Source organism: Phyllostomus hastatus, unplaced genomic scaffold, assembly GCF_019186645.2.
Source record: "Phyllostomus hastatus isolate PE091 unplaced genomic scaffold, TTU_PhHast_1.1 phas_scaffold_1674, whole genome shotgun sequence".
NCBI classification, from domain to species: domain Eukaryota; kingdom Metazoa; phylum Chordata; class Mammalia; order Chiroptera; family Phyllostomidae; genus Phyllostomus; species Phyllostomus hastatus.
In genome coordinates, this window is record NW_025334011.1 from 31,620,317 (window position 1) to 31,635,474 (window position 15,158).

A 15,158-nucleotide genomic window follows, 5' to 3' on the forward strand; every position below is an offset into this window, starting at 1 on the left:
AGTGAAGAACTCTAAACACAATTCACTGCTGTCTACAGTGTTCAGGAGATGAGATGGAGGGAGAAAAAGCAGAGACAGCTCTTGGGATAGCAGTAAAAGCCACTGAACTCCTAGTTTATATGTGGCACTAGCCACAAGCCCTGGGAGAGCTGCTAGACAGTTATCATCATCGATAATTTAAGGCAAAACTGAGTTCACACAGTTGGAAAGAAGAAACCCAGGTTGTTTTGGTTGTTTAAACCCAGGTGGACTCTTTCATTTTTTTGTTGTTGTTGCTTGTATTACATTAAAATGTTCATACCATTCCCATCAAATAGGTCCATCTCTAATAAATTTGTAAGGTTACCTGAAGAGCTGGCCTGGTTTTGCGACTGTGTGGACAAATATGCCTGTTGTGGGTTTCCCAGGAGACCTGGGGTTGCTTTACTTGCGATTTCCCCATTGTACCATATGGCCTTTCCTGCTGTGAGAAATGTATTTGCCTCAGGGGTCCACAGTCAGGAGTATCCCCATGCCTGGAACCTATACAAGTTCATCCTTCTGTTGTGTCTGCAGAATTTGATTTTTAAAAAATACCATTGTACTGAAAGCACCTTGAGAAATCTAGATAATCAGTGCCCTGGCTGAGAAGTCAACTTCCTCTAAGCCTTCTCAAATCATGTTTCTGTTTATGCCTTACGAAGAGCTGCATTCTAGAACTCTCTTTATTGGAGTCTTAATGGAGAAATCTCTGGGCACTGTGTTATACTGCTAACAGAAATGTCTGAAGGAAATCATTAGGATGATTTTAACACCTGTTGGGATTCTGAGGCAGTCACTGTGGATGGTAGAGCCTGCCATCTACAGCAGTACAAATGAGTTTTAACTTTTTGATATAACTTTCCTGCCTTGGAGAATGGGGAGGGAGTGGGAGTTTCATAGTTGGGGATTAAGGAATAGTAGATAAAAGTAGGTGTCGTGGGCCTTTCCTTCTGGAGGAAAGGAGAAAGGATAGCTAGCTGCTCTGGGAAGCTGGTTCCAGGACCCAGTGCTTTCCTACAGTAGAGAAATAACTGAACAGTGATTTGCAGTCTTGGCTGCACACTGGAATGACCTGAGGATCTTTAAAAAATGCTCACGCCTGGGTCCCACCCTATAGACCCTGATTTAATTGCTGTGCGGTACAGCCTGGCTACCATGCATTTTAAAAGTGCCCCAGGTGATTCTAACATGCAAATAAAGTTGAGAACCACTGAAGTAGGAGAAGTCTTGGCCTATTGCAGCTTGAAAAATTTGAGCAAATCTGTAAGAGTTTTATGAAAGCAGGGAGGACAACGAATAGTCTTACTCCAAATTCTAGGAGTGGACTCTCATGTTGCCCCATCCGTACTAATGCTTATAAGGAATTTGGGACATGAAAGGGCAAGGTAATGAATTTAGAATATAAAAGGGCAGTGTCTCTAAATAAACAGTCAGGATAAAATAGTTTTTTCCTTATAATTATTTGTATGTTCAGTAAATTCACAACTCTCAAGGAGCTGCTGAAGCTGTGTGAAATTCTGGCTGAGAAATTCCACGCCCTTCTCCTCCTTGCCTTTTGGATTGGTTTATTCCTTAGGCTGCTAGCAGGGTCCTGGCCTTCCTGGGATTCACCTTTGGAAAATACTATACAGTGTTTTGGTTTTAAAAGCTTCACTTTGCAACTTGTATTGGTGAAGTAGAAACAAAGGTAAGCGCTGATGTCAACCACGAATTTAATCAGTGTAATCTGATAGCATCAGATAGAAAGAAGGGAGGAGGAATGTTTTCCTTCTCCTGTTTCTACCTTCCTAAAGATTTAAATAGCATCAAATTGTGGTCTGATACAGTGTATTGAAGCAACGGTTGAAAAGTAGATCCTTGGAGATGCACAAATCACTAGCAACATTTTAAGGAGCAGAGTTTATAGAAGCGATAAGATAATTTAAATTCTCTGAATCACCCTTCATGGCCAGTGTAAGTGTGGATGGAGATTAAACTACTAGTAGGCAAAAGCTGAGAAAACACTTCTAAGCCTCTGCTCGGATCTCAGAGCTGGGGAGCAAGCATTTTAACCTATCTGTCAATTAAAATCACCTCTTCAACCTGCTGAGGCTAACAGATGTTTGGAAAGTAGATTGGAGTGATCTCACCTGTTCCATCATGGTTGCAATTGAAGCAGTATATTTTTAACACAAGCACAGACACATGCATCCTGCTGTAAGACAACACAATTCTGTGTGAGTTGGTTAGTTTTGGGCCTCTTTCAAAAGTACTTACAGCAAGTCAAATGCCAAAAGGGACTTTTTATGAGTTTCCCACTGTGTGGGGTGAATTTCATTGCATGGTTCCAAATGACAGAATTATAGGAAAAGGGGTCTCTAAAGCTTATGTTATATTCCATGTATAGAAGCCCCTGCAATTCTAGAAATGGTAGCCTTCCAGGAGTCAGGGGTCAATGAATATCACATGTGCAGTCATATGATTGGTCACTCAGAACCCACTGGAAAAGAGAACAGGAAACAATTGTTCAAGGATGCAAACCTGAAGTTACCTGTGCTTATTGTATGTATGTCAAACAAAAGACAGTGAAATTCATTAGTTGTTTGTGAGTGGTCAAGCTTTGAGAGTTTGACTTTGATGGGTTGGAAAGGCAAAGTGAGAAATCGGTATGTACCATTTGGGCTGGAGTATATTTAACATGTTTACTGGGAGCCAGAGCCAAGAATCCCAGTTGGGACAGGAAATATGTCCCATGTCCAGATGGGCCAGTTCCTAGATGATGGAATACACACCCAAATACACGCATGAGCCTGGTGTAGTTTGAGAAGCAGAGATTCCTAGGCTGTGTGATCTTAGGCAAGCCTTTTGCTGTATTTGTTTTCTAAAATGGGTTAAATGACAGATTGTAAAGGATTTCTTGTTAGTATTTAACATGTATTTCATAGATTTAAGAAATTAAATGGAACCACAAGATTTACTATGAGACATTTCTGTCTTCTTCTAATTCCCCCTCAACCCTTGTCGATTTCCACTACCTGGAAGCAACTACATACTTGAACTCCTCCAGCTGTTCATCTGGTTTACCTCCATTTGTCTAACATGCTGAAAATGCAATTTCCTGACTTTCAAACTTGACTTCCCCTGCAGACATCCTGTTGTGGGAGATGAAGCCCTTGCCCACTCCGTGCTCCTCTACTTCCATACACTTCCCTCCAGGGTCCTCTAATATAAATACATTTTCTTTAAATCAGTCACATTATTGTGACTGTGAATATTTTCCACAGCTGCACTCCTTGCTATAGTAGGAGTACATTTCTTTCTCTGTATAACTTGTTGCTTTTCTTAGAGGTAACAACTGCTCTGTTCTGTTTGTTTGTTTGTTTAGTTTTCTCTATTCACGATTACTAATTCATCCCCAGACTGTCTGTCTCTCAGTCTGCTTACTCCTACTAAGACCTCTTTCTTGGCTGTCTTTCTCTTCTTAGTAATCTCTTTTCACTTCCTTCCTCTTTCTCTTTTTCTTTCAGTTATTCTCTTTTACTTTCTTTTTACCTCCTTTAACAAATCCTGACTGTTTTGTCTCCATGGGAGGATAGCTTTTTCTATTTAATTTTGACTCATTTAACATCTTAAATCACACTGTAGGCCACTTGACTGCATGTTTACTGACAAACGTTATTTGGGTATTCATAATTAAACCATTGAAAAAGACCTTGATGAAAAATCTCTTAAAAGGCAACAGAATGCCCTGACTGGTGTGGCTCAGTGGGTTGAGCATTGTCCTGCAAACAGAAAGGTTCCGGGTTCGATTCCTGGTCAGTGCACATGTCTGGTTTGTGGGCCAGGTCCCCAGTAGGGGAGAACTGATCGATGTTTACCTTGCACATTGATGTTTCTCTCTCTCCCTTTCTCCTTCCATTCCCCTATAAATAAATAAATCTTTTTTAAAAAGCAACAGAACACTTGACCCCAATTCCTAAGTAAGGGTTTCTACATATAAGAATAAATATTTCTGTTTTCCCTTGAGAACCAAGATGACTGCTAATTTCCAATACACTAAAACTTTTAATTCAGACTGTACTATTCAAAATTTGTGGTTGTGATAATCACTATTAATTATGTACTCATTTTGTGCCAGGCTCTTCACATTATTGTGTCTGGTTCTCAGCGCATCCTGCAGAGTAGGCAGTGTCATCCTTAGATGCTGGTCTCTGTGCCCTCATGGGTTTATGACCCTTTTCTTTTTTTATTCCTTTACTATCAGAGGGATGGGTATACTTTTCTGTGCTTTTCTGGAAGTGTTGATTGTAAAGGATTTCTAAGGTCCTTTCAGTTCCTTCTTAAATTATTCATTGGTAGATTTTATGCAAATATCCTCGTCCTTTTGGGACGTTGGGGGATGAGTCACTCAGGACCTCTGACTTTCCCCTGAGAGCTGAAGGTAGCCATGGGAGCAGGTCTCTGGAAACCATCTCCCGTGACTTCAGTGCTCATTCTTGGCTGCTATGTCCCCCATACTTGGCTCCCCCACAGGAATGGCCTGCCCTCCATTCTATCTCGCTCTGCCACCATTTCAAGAATGTTTACTGGGATGTTTGGTAGAAGGGCTTATGCCAGAGCTGGCAGATTATTTTCAGTGTGCAGCTGTGGCAGAAAAGGGCCTTTCTGCAGCAAGGACCTCAGGCTGCCCTTAATGACGTACTTGGAACAAAGTTCTTGGCTCAAGCAACATGTAAAGGTTCATGGTGGAAATTGACCCCACCAGTGTGTTGGATTAGCTTTGTAGTGAAGGTGTTCTCTGCAGCATTTGGAAAACAGTCTGTTAGACTGGGGCTGCTGCCTGTGGAGATGCCTGCCCAGCTCAGGGAGGAAAGGTCTGGAGCAGGGCCAAGGCCACACACAGGGCTAGCACAGACAGAGTGGCCTGGGCTTGCTCATTGGAGAGTTTGGAAGGGCCGATGAGACCCCTGCTCTACGTGGACAGGGGACCTGTCAGGCCATGTGTATCACAGACACAGGTTCTCTGGGAGGCCTGGTGGACCCTTGGCTGAAGAGCTGTTGTTTGGGCCCACAGAGCAGGGTTCTAGTCTGTGGGTGACTAAGTGGGATGCTGGTAAAGTGGCCCCTGGACAAAAAATGGTGAGGGAGGGGAGAAGGAACACAAACAAGATTCGAATTTGCTGCTTTTCCTGGTATAAATACTCATACCTTAGCTGACTTTGAGCCTCCCTTGTTTTCTGGTTGGTGGAATTCCTGGGTACTTAGCAGTTGGCTCTGGTGAGAAGGTAGGAGCTGGTAGGAACACAGGCTGTTGTGTCAGAAGGGCCAGAAAATGTGCAGGTAAACTGCACAGGGACTCAGTACAGGGGACTCACACAGGATCCATGTACTAGTATTGGGGTCCAAGATGGGGCTTATTGTGGAACAAGGACAAATGGCAGAGCTGGGACCCAAGATCCCAACGGGACTAGCAGAAGTAGTCATAATAATGGTAATGATCCCATCACAGTCACAATGTCTGTCGTTTACTGAGTGCTTACAGTGGGCTGTACACTGTACAAAACAGCATCCATTCAGTTGTCACAGCCACCTTGTGGGGCAGACAAAAGTATCTTCATTTTATAAGTGAGAAAACTGAGGCTTTGAGAGGGTAACTTATGCAAGGTAGCAGAGCTCATAAGTCGCACAGACAGGTGTTAGGTGATTTCTGAGTCTCCTTGGTCACCACATATGGTCTCCCTCAAGGCAGGCTGATGCAGAACCACTTGAAGTACTCAGCTGGTGCTTCTTAATTCCCAAAAGATGGGCTTGGGCCTGGGCCCTCAGATGTGAGGTGTCAGGGGCCACAGCTAAAGCAATGACGGTGTTAGATCTGGGAACCAGAAAGGTGCACATCAGGTACACAGGCTGAGTCAATTAGGTCACACTATGGGGCAGAAAGATAGCAGAAGTGTTCCCAAGCATTTGTTGTTCCTCTTTGAGTGACTCTGACAGTCATCTGGCAGTAGATTTGTAGATGACATTGTTGAAACACTCTAGTTTTCAAGAAGACAGTCTTAGTGCTTCATGAGCTTGGGCTTGCCAGGAGCTGGTCGACATGAAAAATGACACAGGTGTCACCATAACCTCAAACCAAAGCACAGGTAAGAGGCAGGAAGGAGCTGGGATGCAGCTATCAGTGTAGAGCTCAAGTGCCCAGATGCTCTTCCAGGACTGCAGCCTTGGCTCTTGTTACAACAGACTCCTATTTAATTGATGCCCTGGTGCCTGGCTCAGTCAGTGCCAGGAGCTGGGCAGGCCTGTGAGGGGCAGGGAAGGTGGTTGTGCTTTGGCATGTGGAGGGTGGGGAGAGGGCAGACCCAACTGCAGAGGGAAGATGTCTGGCAAGTCAAACCTGCTTCTGGAAAGTATTTATTCATCTCATACCTGTGTGCCAGGTGCTGTGCTGGAACCAGTGGGTGGGCTTGTCCCATCCTAAATGCTTGAGGATGGATGGGAGAAGAGTGCAAATGAGGTGCAGGTGTGAGGGTGTGCACAGCAATTGGTACAGAAATGGCATAAGGATGGGAGTTGGTGGTTGAGCTGTATGTTGAAAAGCTTCCGAAGGAGTAGGCATTCCACTGGGTCTTCCTGGGTGAGGAGGACTTTATTCACTCAGGCAGAGGGAGAGGGATGGGGAGCTGGGGTGCATTTCAGGCAGGGACAGCAAACACAAAGGCACAGGTCCTGGACCATTTGACCCTATGGGAGCTATGTGAAGTTCAGTATAATTGGGGACAATCTTGTGTGTATGTGTAGGTGTCTGTGTGTGTGTGTGGTGGGGGGGTAATTGGAGGGGGAAGGGTGGGGGGAGGGGGAAGGAATATTAGGAAAAGAGGCCAGGACTCCATCCTGGAGGGCCTGTGGACCTGGTTTTTAAAGGAGCATGGATTTTGTCCTGAAGAAAGGGGCAATTGAAGGATCCTGAGCAGGTCCCACATGACCCACTTATGATTTAGCTGCATTATGATTTAGCTCCAGGGAAGGGATGGGGAGACTAGAGGAGGATGTGATGAGAGGGAGTGGGTGATGGGAAGAGAGAAGCTCAGAAACCACCTTAAGTGGTGGGGCTGGGATTTGGGGGAATGCTCATCCCAGAGGGGACTTGACAGACCTGGAGGTTCTCAGGTTTCCAGGTGGGCCCCTCTCCCAGGGGAATGGGGCATCATGTCACTACTGGGGGTTCAGGCACAGGGTTGGAAATAAAGCCTGAGGTCAGGCCTGGCAGTGGACTGACCAATATGTAGTGTTTTCCTGTTCTCTCTTCACTTTTTACTTTAAGGTATCACTGGGGGAAAGCTGAACTTCCCAGGGAGGGCCAGTGCTTATTCACACAGCTCCGTGGGGCACATGCATCCCCCACATTCTTTATGCTCAACTACTTCTCCCCTCCCTTGCTTCTCAGCCCTTCCTGGAGTCACCAGAAGCTATTGAAGTCACATTCTCCCCCTGCTTCCCCTCCCCCCCACTATAACTGTCCTCTGTTGATGACAGCCTGTGGTTGGTACCAGCTGCAGGTGACAACCTCCCCACCCCCAGGGTCTCCTCCCTCTTTCTGTTACTTATGAGAAAATAATTTAAAAAATTTTAATTGTAGTTAAAAAAACCACATAGAAATTGTTAAGATGCTAAGTTTTAAGTATATAGTTCAATAGCATTAACTATATGCACATCGTTGTGCAACTGGTATCCAGAGCATTTTCTTCTTGCAGCACTGAACTCTGCACCTGTTAAACTGCCCATTCTCTCCTCCCCCTGGCAACCACCATTCTACTTTATGTCTGTGTGAAGTGGATAACACATGTACGGAATCATCTAAGTATTTGTCTTTTGGTGACTTTTAAAGTTTCACTTAGTATAATGCCCTCAAGGTTCATTCATGTAGCATGTGACAGAATTTCCCTCCTTTTTAAGACTGAATAATATTCCATTATATGGATAAATCACATTTCTTTATCTATTCATCTATCCGTGGACACCTGGGTTGCGTCTACTTTTTTACTATATTGCATAATTCTGCAGTGAACATAGAGGTGCAGATATCTCTTCAATATCCTGATTTCATTTCCTTTGGGCACATACCTAGCAGTGGGACTCCCGGCTCATACAGTAAAATCTTTAATTTTTTTGAGGAACGAGAATACTCTTTTCCATAGTGGCTGTGCCATCTTACATTCAACAATGCATAAGGGCTCCAATTTCTTCATATCCCCGCCAGTATTTATTTATTTATTTATTTATTTATTTTTGATAGTGGCCATCCTAATGGGTGTGAGGTGATGCCTCGTTGTGGTTGTGATTTGCACTTTTCTGATGATGATTAGTGATGTTGAACATCTTTTTATGTGCTTGTTGGCCATTTGTATATCTTCTTTGGAGAAATATCTATTTAAGTCCTTTGCCAATTTTTAAACTAGATTGTTTATGTTGTTGAGTTATAGGAGTTCTTTATATATTCTGGATATTAACCCCTACAGATACATGATTTGAAAATATTTTCTCCATTCCGTAGGTTGCCTTTCAATCTGTTGATCGTGCCCTTTGACATGCACAAGTTTCTTTTCTCTGCTTTGTTATCACATCTGCTGCTTCTGATCTCTGCCTTCCATCACTGCTGCTGGTTACCAGTAAGTGGCATTTCCTCTACAGACTTGTCATAAAGAAAGAAAATTAGATTTTATTCTAAAATTTTTCTGTCCAGACTTCATAATTTCTTTTAGTAACTCTCTGCATTCATTCATTCAACAAGTGGGTGAATATGAGCATCTTTGTTGAGCTTTGGGCCAGGTGCTGGGAATACAGAGCCAACAAGTTATGCTTGTCACAGGCTGACTGAGCCCTTCTCCTTTGTGATGCTCTCTTGACTGGCCCTGGATGCTTGGGTGATCTTGCTTCTGAGTTCCTGTAACTTGAATATTCCTCCAGTATCACAGTCATCATATTGTTTTGAATTATTTGCACGTCCCCCTTGCCCATGAACATGAACTGCTTATTGTCACATCTTACTCATCTTTGCACACCATAGTGGAAGATGCCATATCTCTTAGGTAGCTGCTGGATGGATACATGTGGGAGCCATGCTGGGCTGCCCACTTCTCAGCCACAGGCTTCCCCAGTGCCCAGCCTTCCTGACCTGTACTTCCCTTTCTGCTACAAGTCCCAGGGCCTTACCCTGCTCTCTCCCTTTAAGGGTTGTAACTTCTCATCCTGCCCTGGGGATGTTGCCCTCTCTAGATTAACTTTAAAGTGATCCGTAGCTACTTTTTGTTATCTCCCAAGACAGACCTGCAGGTAACTATTAATTAGCACTACTGGGGAACATACCTTCTTGAGATGGTAAGTATGAAGTCCCATTAGCTTGGCTTATATATTTTGTGGGAATTAAAATTTCCTCCACATTTTAGCTCTCCCTTTGTTTCCCTACCCCTATGATTGAGTCCCCATTTCATGGGGTCACACAGGTTCTCTGACTAGTGGGCAAGATAGATAGGTACAGTTTGGGGGTTAGGTAAAATACTATAGACAGAGAGCATTTACTGAGGCGGCCCAAAAGAAGGGCTGCTAACCCAGAGTGGATGTGGGATATAGAGTGGGCAAGGCCTCCTGGAAAAAATAGCCATTGGATTTCAGTCAAGAAAGCTGCAAGTACGTTATCTAGGATGATTAGGGAGAGGTAGGGTAGAGGGGTGGGGGGTGAGTGAAAGAGGCAGAGCTTGGGGGAGAAGGGGTTCTAGTCAGAGAAAAAAGTATTGTCTAAAGCAGTGGTTCTTGAAGTGTGGTCCCCAGACACCTGCATTGGCATCATCTGAGTGCTTCTTAGAAATTCAGATTCTCACGCCCTACCTAAGACCGACTGACTCAGAAACTCTGGTGGTAGGGCTTAGCCCTCCAGGTGATGCTGGTGTTCAAGTGTGAGCACCACTGGTTAAAGGGAAGTCACAGTGCTGCCTTCTGTGTACCTCATTCTCTAGAGTGGAAGGTAGGTGATGGGTAGGGAGTGATGAGGAGGTAAGCCATTGCATAAGAAAAAGAATTTTATTCCATTTTGGAATAGGAGAATGCCTTTGTTTATTTATTAACATATTTGTTGAACATATATTTTATGAGGTTGTAGTGCAAAAATAAATAATTACAGTTTGAGATGAGTAAAAATGAAAACACAACACACCAAAACTAATGAGATGCAGCTCAGGCAGTACTTAGGGGAAATTTATAGTGGTAAATATCTGTATTAAAGAAAAAGAAAGATCTCAAATCAATGACCTAACTTTCTATTGTAAGACACTGGAAGATGGGAAAATACCTAAAGCAGACACAAGGAAAGAAATAACGATTACAGAGGAAATTAATGAAATAGAGACCAGAAAATAATATAGAAAATCCACAAAATCAAAAATTATTTCTTTGAAAAGACCAACAAAATTGACAAATCTTTAACTAAGCTGACCAAGAAGAAAAAAAAAGAGAACGAAGACTCAAATTACCAGAATTAAGAATGAGAGAGGGAACATTACTGTGGACCCTACAGAAATAAAAGGATTATAAGGGAATAGCATGAACAGTTGTGGACTAGTCAGTTTGAGTTGCCATACCAAAATAACACAGACTAGGGGGCTTTAAAAAAAAAGTCACTTGTTTCTCACATTCTGGAGGCTGGAAGTCCAAAACCCAGGTGCTGGAAGGTTTGGTTTCTCTTGAGGCCTCTCCCCTTGGCTTGCAGACAGTCACTTTCTCTTTGTGTCCTCACATGGTTTTCCTCTGTTCATGCACATCCCTTGTGTCTCTCTGTGTGTCCTAATCCCCTCTTCTTATAAAGACTCCAGTAAGATTGATTAGGACCTACTCTAATGGCCTCACTTTAACTTAATCACTTCTGTACAGGCCTTTTTTCTAAATACAGTCACATACTGAGGTACTAGGGGTTAGGGCTTCAACATATAAATTTTGGGATGGAAGGAACAAATTTCCATCCATAAAAAATTGTATGCTAACAACTTAGATAATGTGGATGAAGTGGACAGGCTCATAAAAAGACACAACCTACAAGCTACCAAAACTGACTCAAAATATAGGAAGTCCAGATATACCTACAACAAATAAAGAGATTGAAATAGTAACTAAAAGTTTTAACATAGGAAAGCTCAGGCCCACATGTCTTCACAGATAAATATGACCCAACATTAAAAGATTTAATATAAATTTTTCATAAATTCTTCCAAAAATTAGAAAAGGAGAGAATACTTCATGACTCACTCCACTATTACCTTGACACCAAAACCAGACACCTACATTAATCATAAGAAAACTGACGCTTATGAATATAGACACAAAATCCTCAACAGAATACTAGAAAAGCAAATTTAGCATCATATTAAAAGGGTTATACACCATGAACAAGTGGGATTTATCCAAGGAATGCACAGTTGGTTTAACATCTGAAAATCAATGAACATAATACACAATTTTGATGGAATTAAGAAAAAAAGCTGGTGTAATTATTGCAATAGATGCAGAAAAAGTATTTGACAAAATCCATCACACTCTCACAATAAAAATACTCAACAAACTGAACTAGAAGGGAATGTCTGCAACTTGATAAAGTTGGTCTACAAAAACCCACACTGTTATCCTTAACTGAAAACGACAAAGCTTTCACTCCATGACCAGGACCCAGGCATGGATGTTTGGTCTTACCACTTCTGTTCAATATTGTGCTAGAAATTCAAGCCAGGAGAAGTAGGCAAGAAAAAAAAATAAAATCATTCAGATTAGAAAGAAAGAAGAAAAACTATCTCTGTTCACAGATGGCATGATTTTGTGTATAGAAAATCCTGAGGAATCCACTAAAATTGAGTCACTAAAACCTGGTCCCTACTTTCAAGGTACTTCCAGGCAAGGAGGGAGACAGTGTAAATGACTGTATATGTGTGAGTAGTGTGGGAGAATTGTTTCCCAGAGAAGGACACATTTTAACTGGGTCCATGTAGAGTATGTAGGTGTCTAAATCGGAGGTAGCAGGATGGACAATTGGGGTAGGGACAAAGGTGGGCACTTCAAGTAGAGAAGAATACATGCAGAGAAACTCAAATATGATAAAGTAGGGTTAACAATGAGCTGCGAGTGTGACTGGAGAGTGGGGTTTGTGGGGTAGTGTGGGAAATAGGTCAAGGAGGTGAGCAAGGCCCTTATATGCTGCCAAAGACCAATTACATGACCATGTGTGGTGTCTGGGTTTAATCAAGGGTCTCTGGACTTGTACATGCATTTATTTGATCTGGATAGAAGTGACATGGTCTCAGCATTAGATCTGCTTCCTTTCCAGGTTTCTGGGTGGAGCGCACCCCCGTGCATGAGGCCGCCCATCGAGGTGAGGCCCTGGAACTGCAGCAGCTGATTGAGAATGGCGCCTGTGTCAACCAGGTCACGGTGGATTCCATCACACCCCTGCATGCAGCTAGTCTGCAGGGCCAGGCACAGTGTGTGCAGTTGCTTCTGGCTGCCGGGGCCCAGGTGAGCAACACTTCAGGATATCTGCCAAGCCTGACTATGGCTATGGGTGCAGATGGGACCATCTCAAGGGACATGTAGAGAGAGGAAAATAAGGGGATTGGGATTTGCATTCCATGATTTGCAAAAGCACCAGAAAGAAGTAGAGAAACCACTGTAGATGACTGAGCAGGAAAGGAAGGAGGGATCAGAATGGAGTGTGGTGGAAGCCCAGGGAGGGGCGTGGAGGTCTCTATGTCAACTGTGCACTAGGATCAGTAAGTGGTCATAGACTTGACTATTAGAGGGTCACTGCTGGCTAAAGAGAAGGTAGTTTTAGCAAAATGGTGGAGGGAGTGTCATGCTCCGCACTAGGCAGGGGGCCTGGCAGGCCACACACATCACACACACAGGCTTTCTGGAGGGCTTGTGGGCCTTGGCTCAAGAGCTGTGGTTTGGGCTCACCAGGATGACTAAGTAAGATGCTGGCAAACAGCTCTCTGGAAAAAAGGTAAAAAGGAGCAAAAATAAAATTCTGTCTGATTTATTTACTGATTTTCCTGGTGTAAGTACTTATGTGACACCAGTGCTTTCTGGCTGGTGGAATTGCTAGCTGTTTCACAGTGGGCTGGGGGAGTTGCCCCAGACACCCACTGGACTGGATGGTGTTGGGGTTCAGGGTGAGCGCAAAGTGAAGATGGTGCCCTGCTTACTCTTGCCCAAAGCTTGGCCATGAAGGCAGTTCAGGAGGAAGTGGAACAAGCTTCAGCATGTACCCAAACAGCAGCTGAATTTGGACTCATCCGAGACAGAATCTGCCAGCTGGGGAACTGCCTTTTTCCTTCCCTGTGATTTTCCAACTAGAGGAGGCATGTTAAGCAATTTAAGCCCCTTATTATTCTCTGCCTGCCTCAGCTGGAACCTGGAGCTCTTCTTTCCTACTCTGTGTGTATTAAGTGTTGGGGTGGTGGAGAGAATAAGGCTGAGCCGATCCTGCTCGAGAAATAAAAGAACCTCAGACAGAATGACGCCTGTGTTTAGGAGGTTAGAAGGCGATTCCAACACAAGTTCCTGTGATCTGTAAACTCCCCTGCCTGGCACGGTGTCTTGGCGCGGTGTCTTAGCACGTACTAGAAAATCTAAGAAGTGCCTTTGTTTACATGAATGCAGATCAAGATGAGAAAACACATTTTCCCCTTGGCCCTGTAACGTCTGTTTCTTCCTCCCCACAAGGTGGATGCCCGGAACATTGATGGTAGTACCCCTCTCTGTGATGCCTGTGCCTCGGGTAGCATCGAGTGTGTGAAGCTCTTGCTCTCCTATGGGGCCAAGGTCAACCCACCCCTCTACACAGCCTCCCCACTGCATGAGGCCTGCATGAGCGGTGAGTTAAGTGGAAGGGAGCCATGTGGTCAAGGAAGTGGAAGCCATTGCTGGCCCAAGAGCACTCCTGGTCTGTATCTGGCTCTTGGTCCTTCATAGAAATGCTCAGCTTTCCTTCTGGAGATACAGTCCTTACCTAGGATTAGGGGGCTGCTGTTTCCATGACAGGATTCTATTTTTTAGCAGAAGCTTAGTGCCTTTCAGACACTAGCACTCTGAAGTATTTCTGTCTTTGCTGTCATTTTGCCTTGTGAGCACCTGATCTAGCTGGGAGATGAGACCCAGACACATCCCTAAGGACAGGTGCTCTCAAAGTCGGGGAGCTGGTCCTGTCGGCTCAGGGAGCAGGTGGGATTTCAACTGCCCTCCCAGAGTGGATGCACTCAGAAGGTGGGAGGATAAGAGGAAGGCCATGCATGGGAAAAATGACATCAAGTCTCACTGGATCAGAAGCTCCCAACACAAACAAAAGCAGGTAAGACTGGAAATTTAGGGTGAGAGCAGCTGGTAGAAATTTTTTAAATGATGGACTAAAGATTTCGGATTATACTCTTGAGCAAAGGTTGCAAACTTGTGCCCTTTTCTTTGGGGGCCTCTGCCGGCAGGGCTCCCCCAGCCAACACAGATGAGAATAAGTCTATCAAGACATGATCTGCTTGGGGAGGAAAAGTGGCCGATCTCTCAGAGGAGAAGGGCCAAGAGCCTTTTCCTCAATGGGCTTTTATTGGGTTCATTTGCACAGGAATACAGATAAAACTCATTAATCATTGCCAGGCAGTAAGGATCAAACAATAGATAACAAAGAACTCTGAGGGTCTATTTTGAGTCAGGGTCAGATAGCTAAAGAGCTGTAAAACTTTGAGGAACAAACACTTCTTGCTTGGACCCTTATCATTTAATTGAGAGCATTCTGAACAAAGCAGGTTTCACAGGATTTTACATATTCTTTCTTAGGCCTGATCACCTGGGGAACCCACCCTTTCCAGCACAGGGCTGCACCACCCTCTGTCGTTGTTTTAGGCTTAGGTGGAGCAAGGGAAATAAGGAAGCCAAGAGATTAGGAGATTTCTCACAGACAATGAGGACTCAGGCTTTTTCAAAGCCAAGGGGCAAGAGTCCATCACCCCCTTTTGCTGTAGCCCCCAAAGTCCTTCCTTGGGGGCCTCCCACGTGATTGTGCCTGTCTTAGATCGTTCCCCTATTTGGGGAATCTTACCCATCATTGGCTAACCGACCAAGCATTGGCATCC

General features: G+C 44.0%; 1 protein-coding gene across 1 annotated transcript in view; it reads left to right on the plus strand.

Annotated features, from left to right (window-relative positions):
• Window positions 1-15,158, plus strand: part of ASB13 (ankyrin repeat and SOCS box containing 13) — a 39,283-nt gene that overhangs the window by 2,040 nt on the left and 22,085 nt on the right. The window contains exons 2-3 of the mRNA XM_045858084.1: window positions 12,362-12,549; window positions 13,759-13,909. Of these exons, the coding sequence (XP_045714040.1) occupies window positions 12,362-12,549; window positions 13,759-13,909 (339 nt within the window). The remainder of the gene's footprint in view (window positions 1-12,361; window positions 12,550-13,758; window positions 13,910-15,158) is intronic.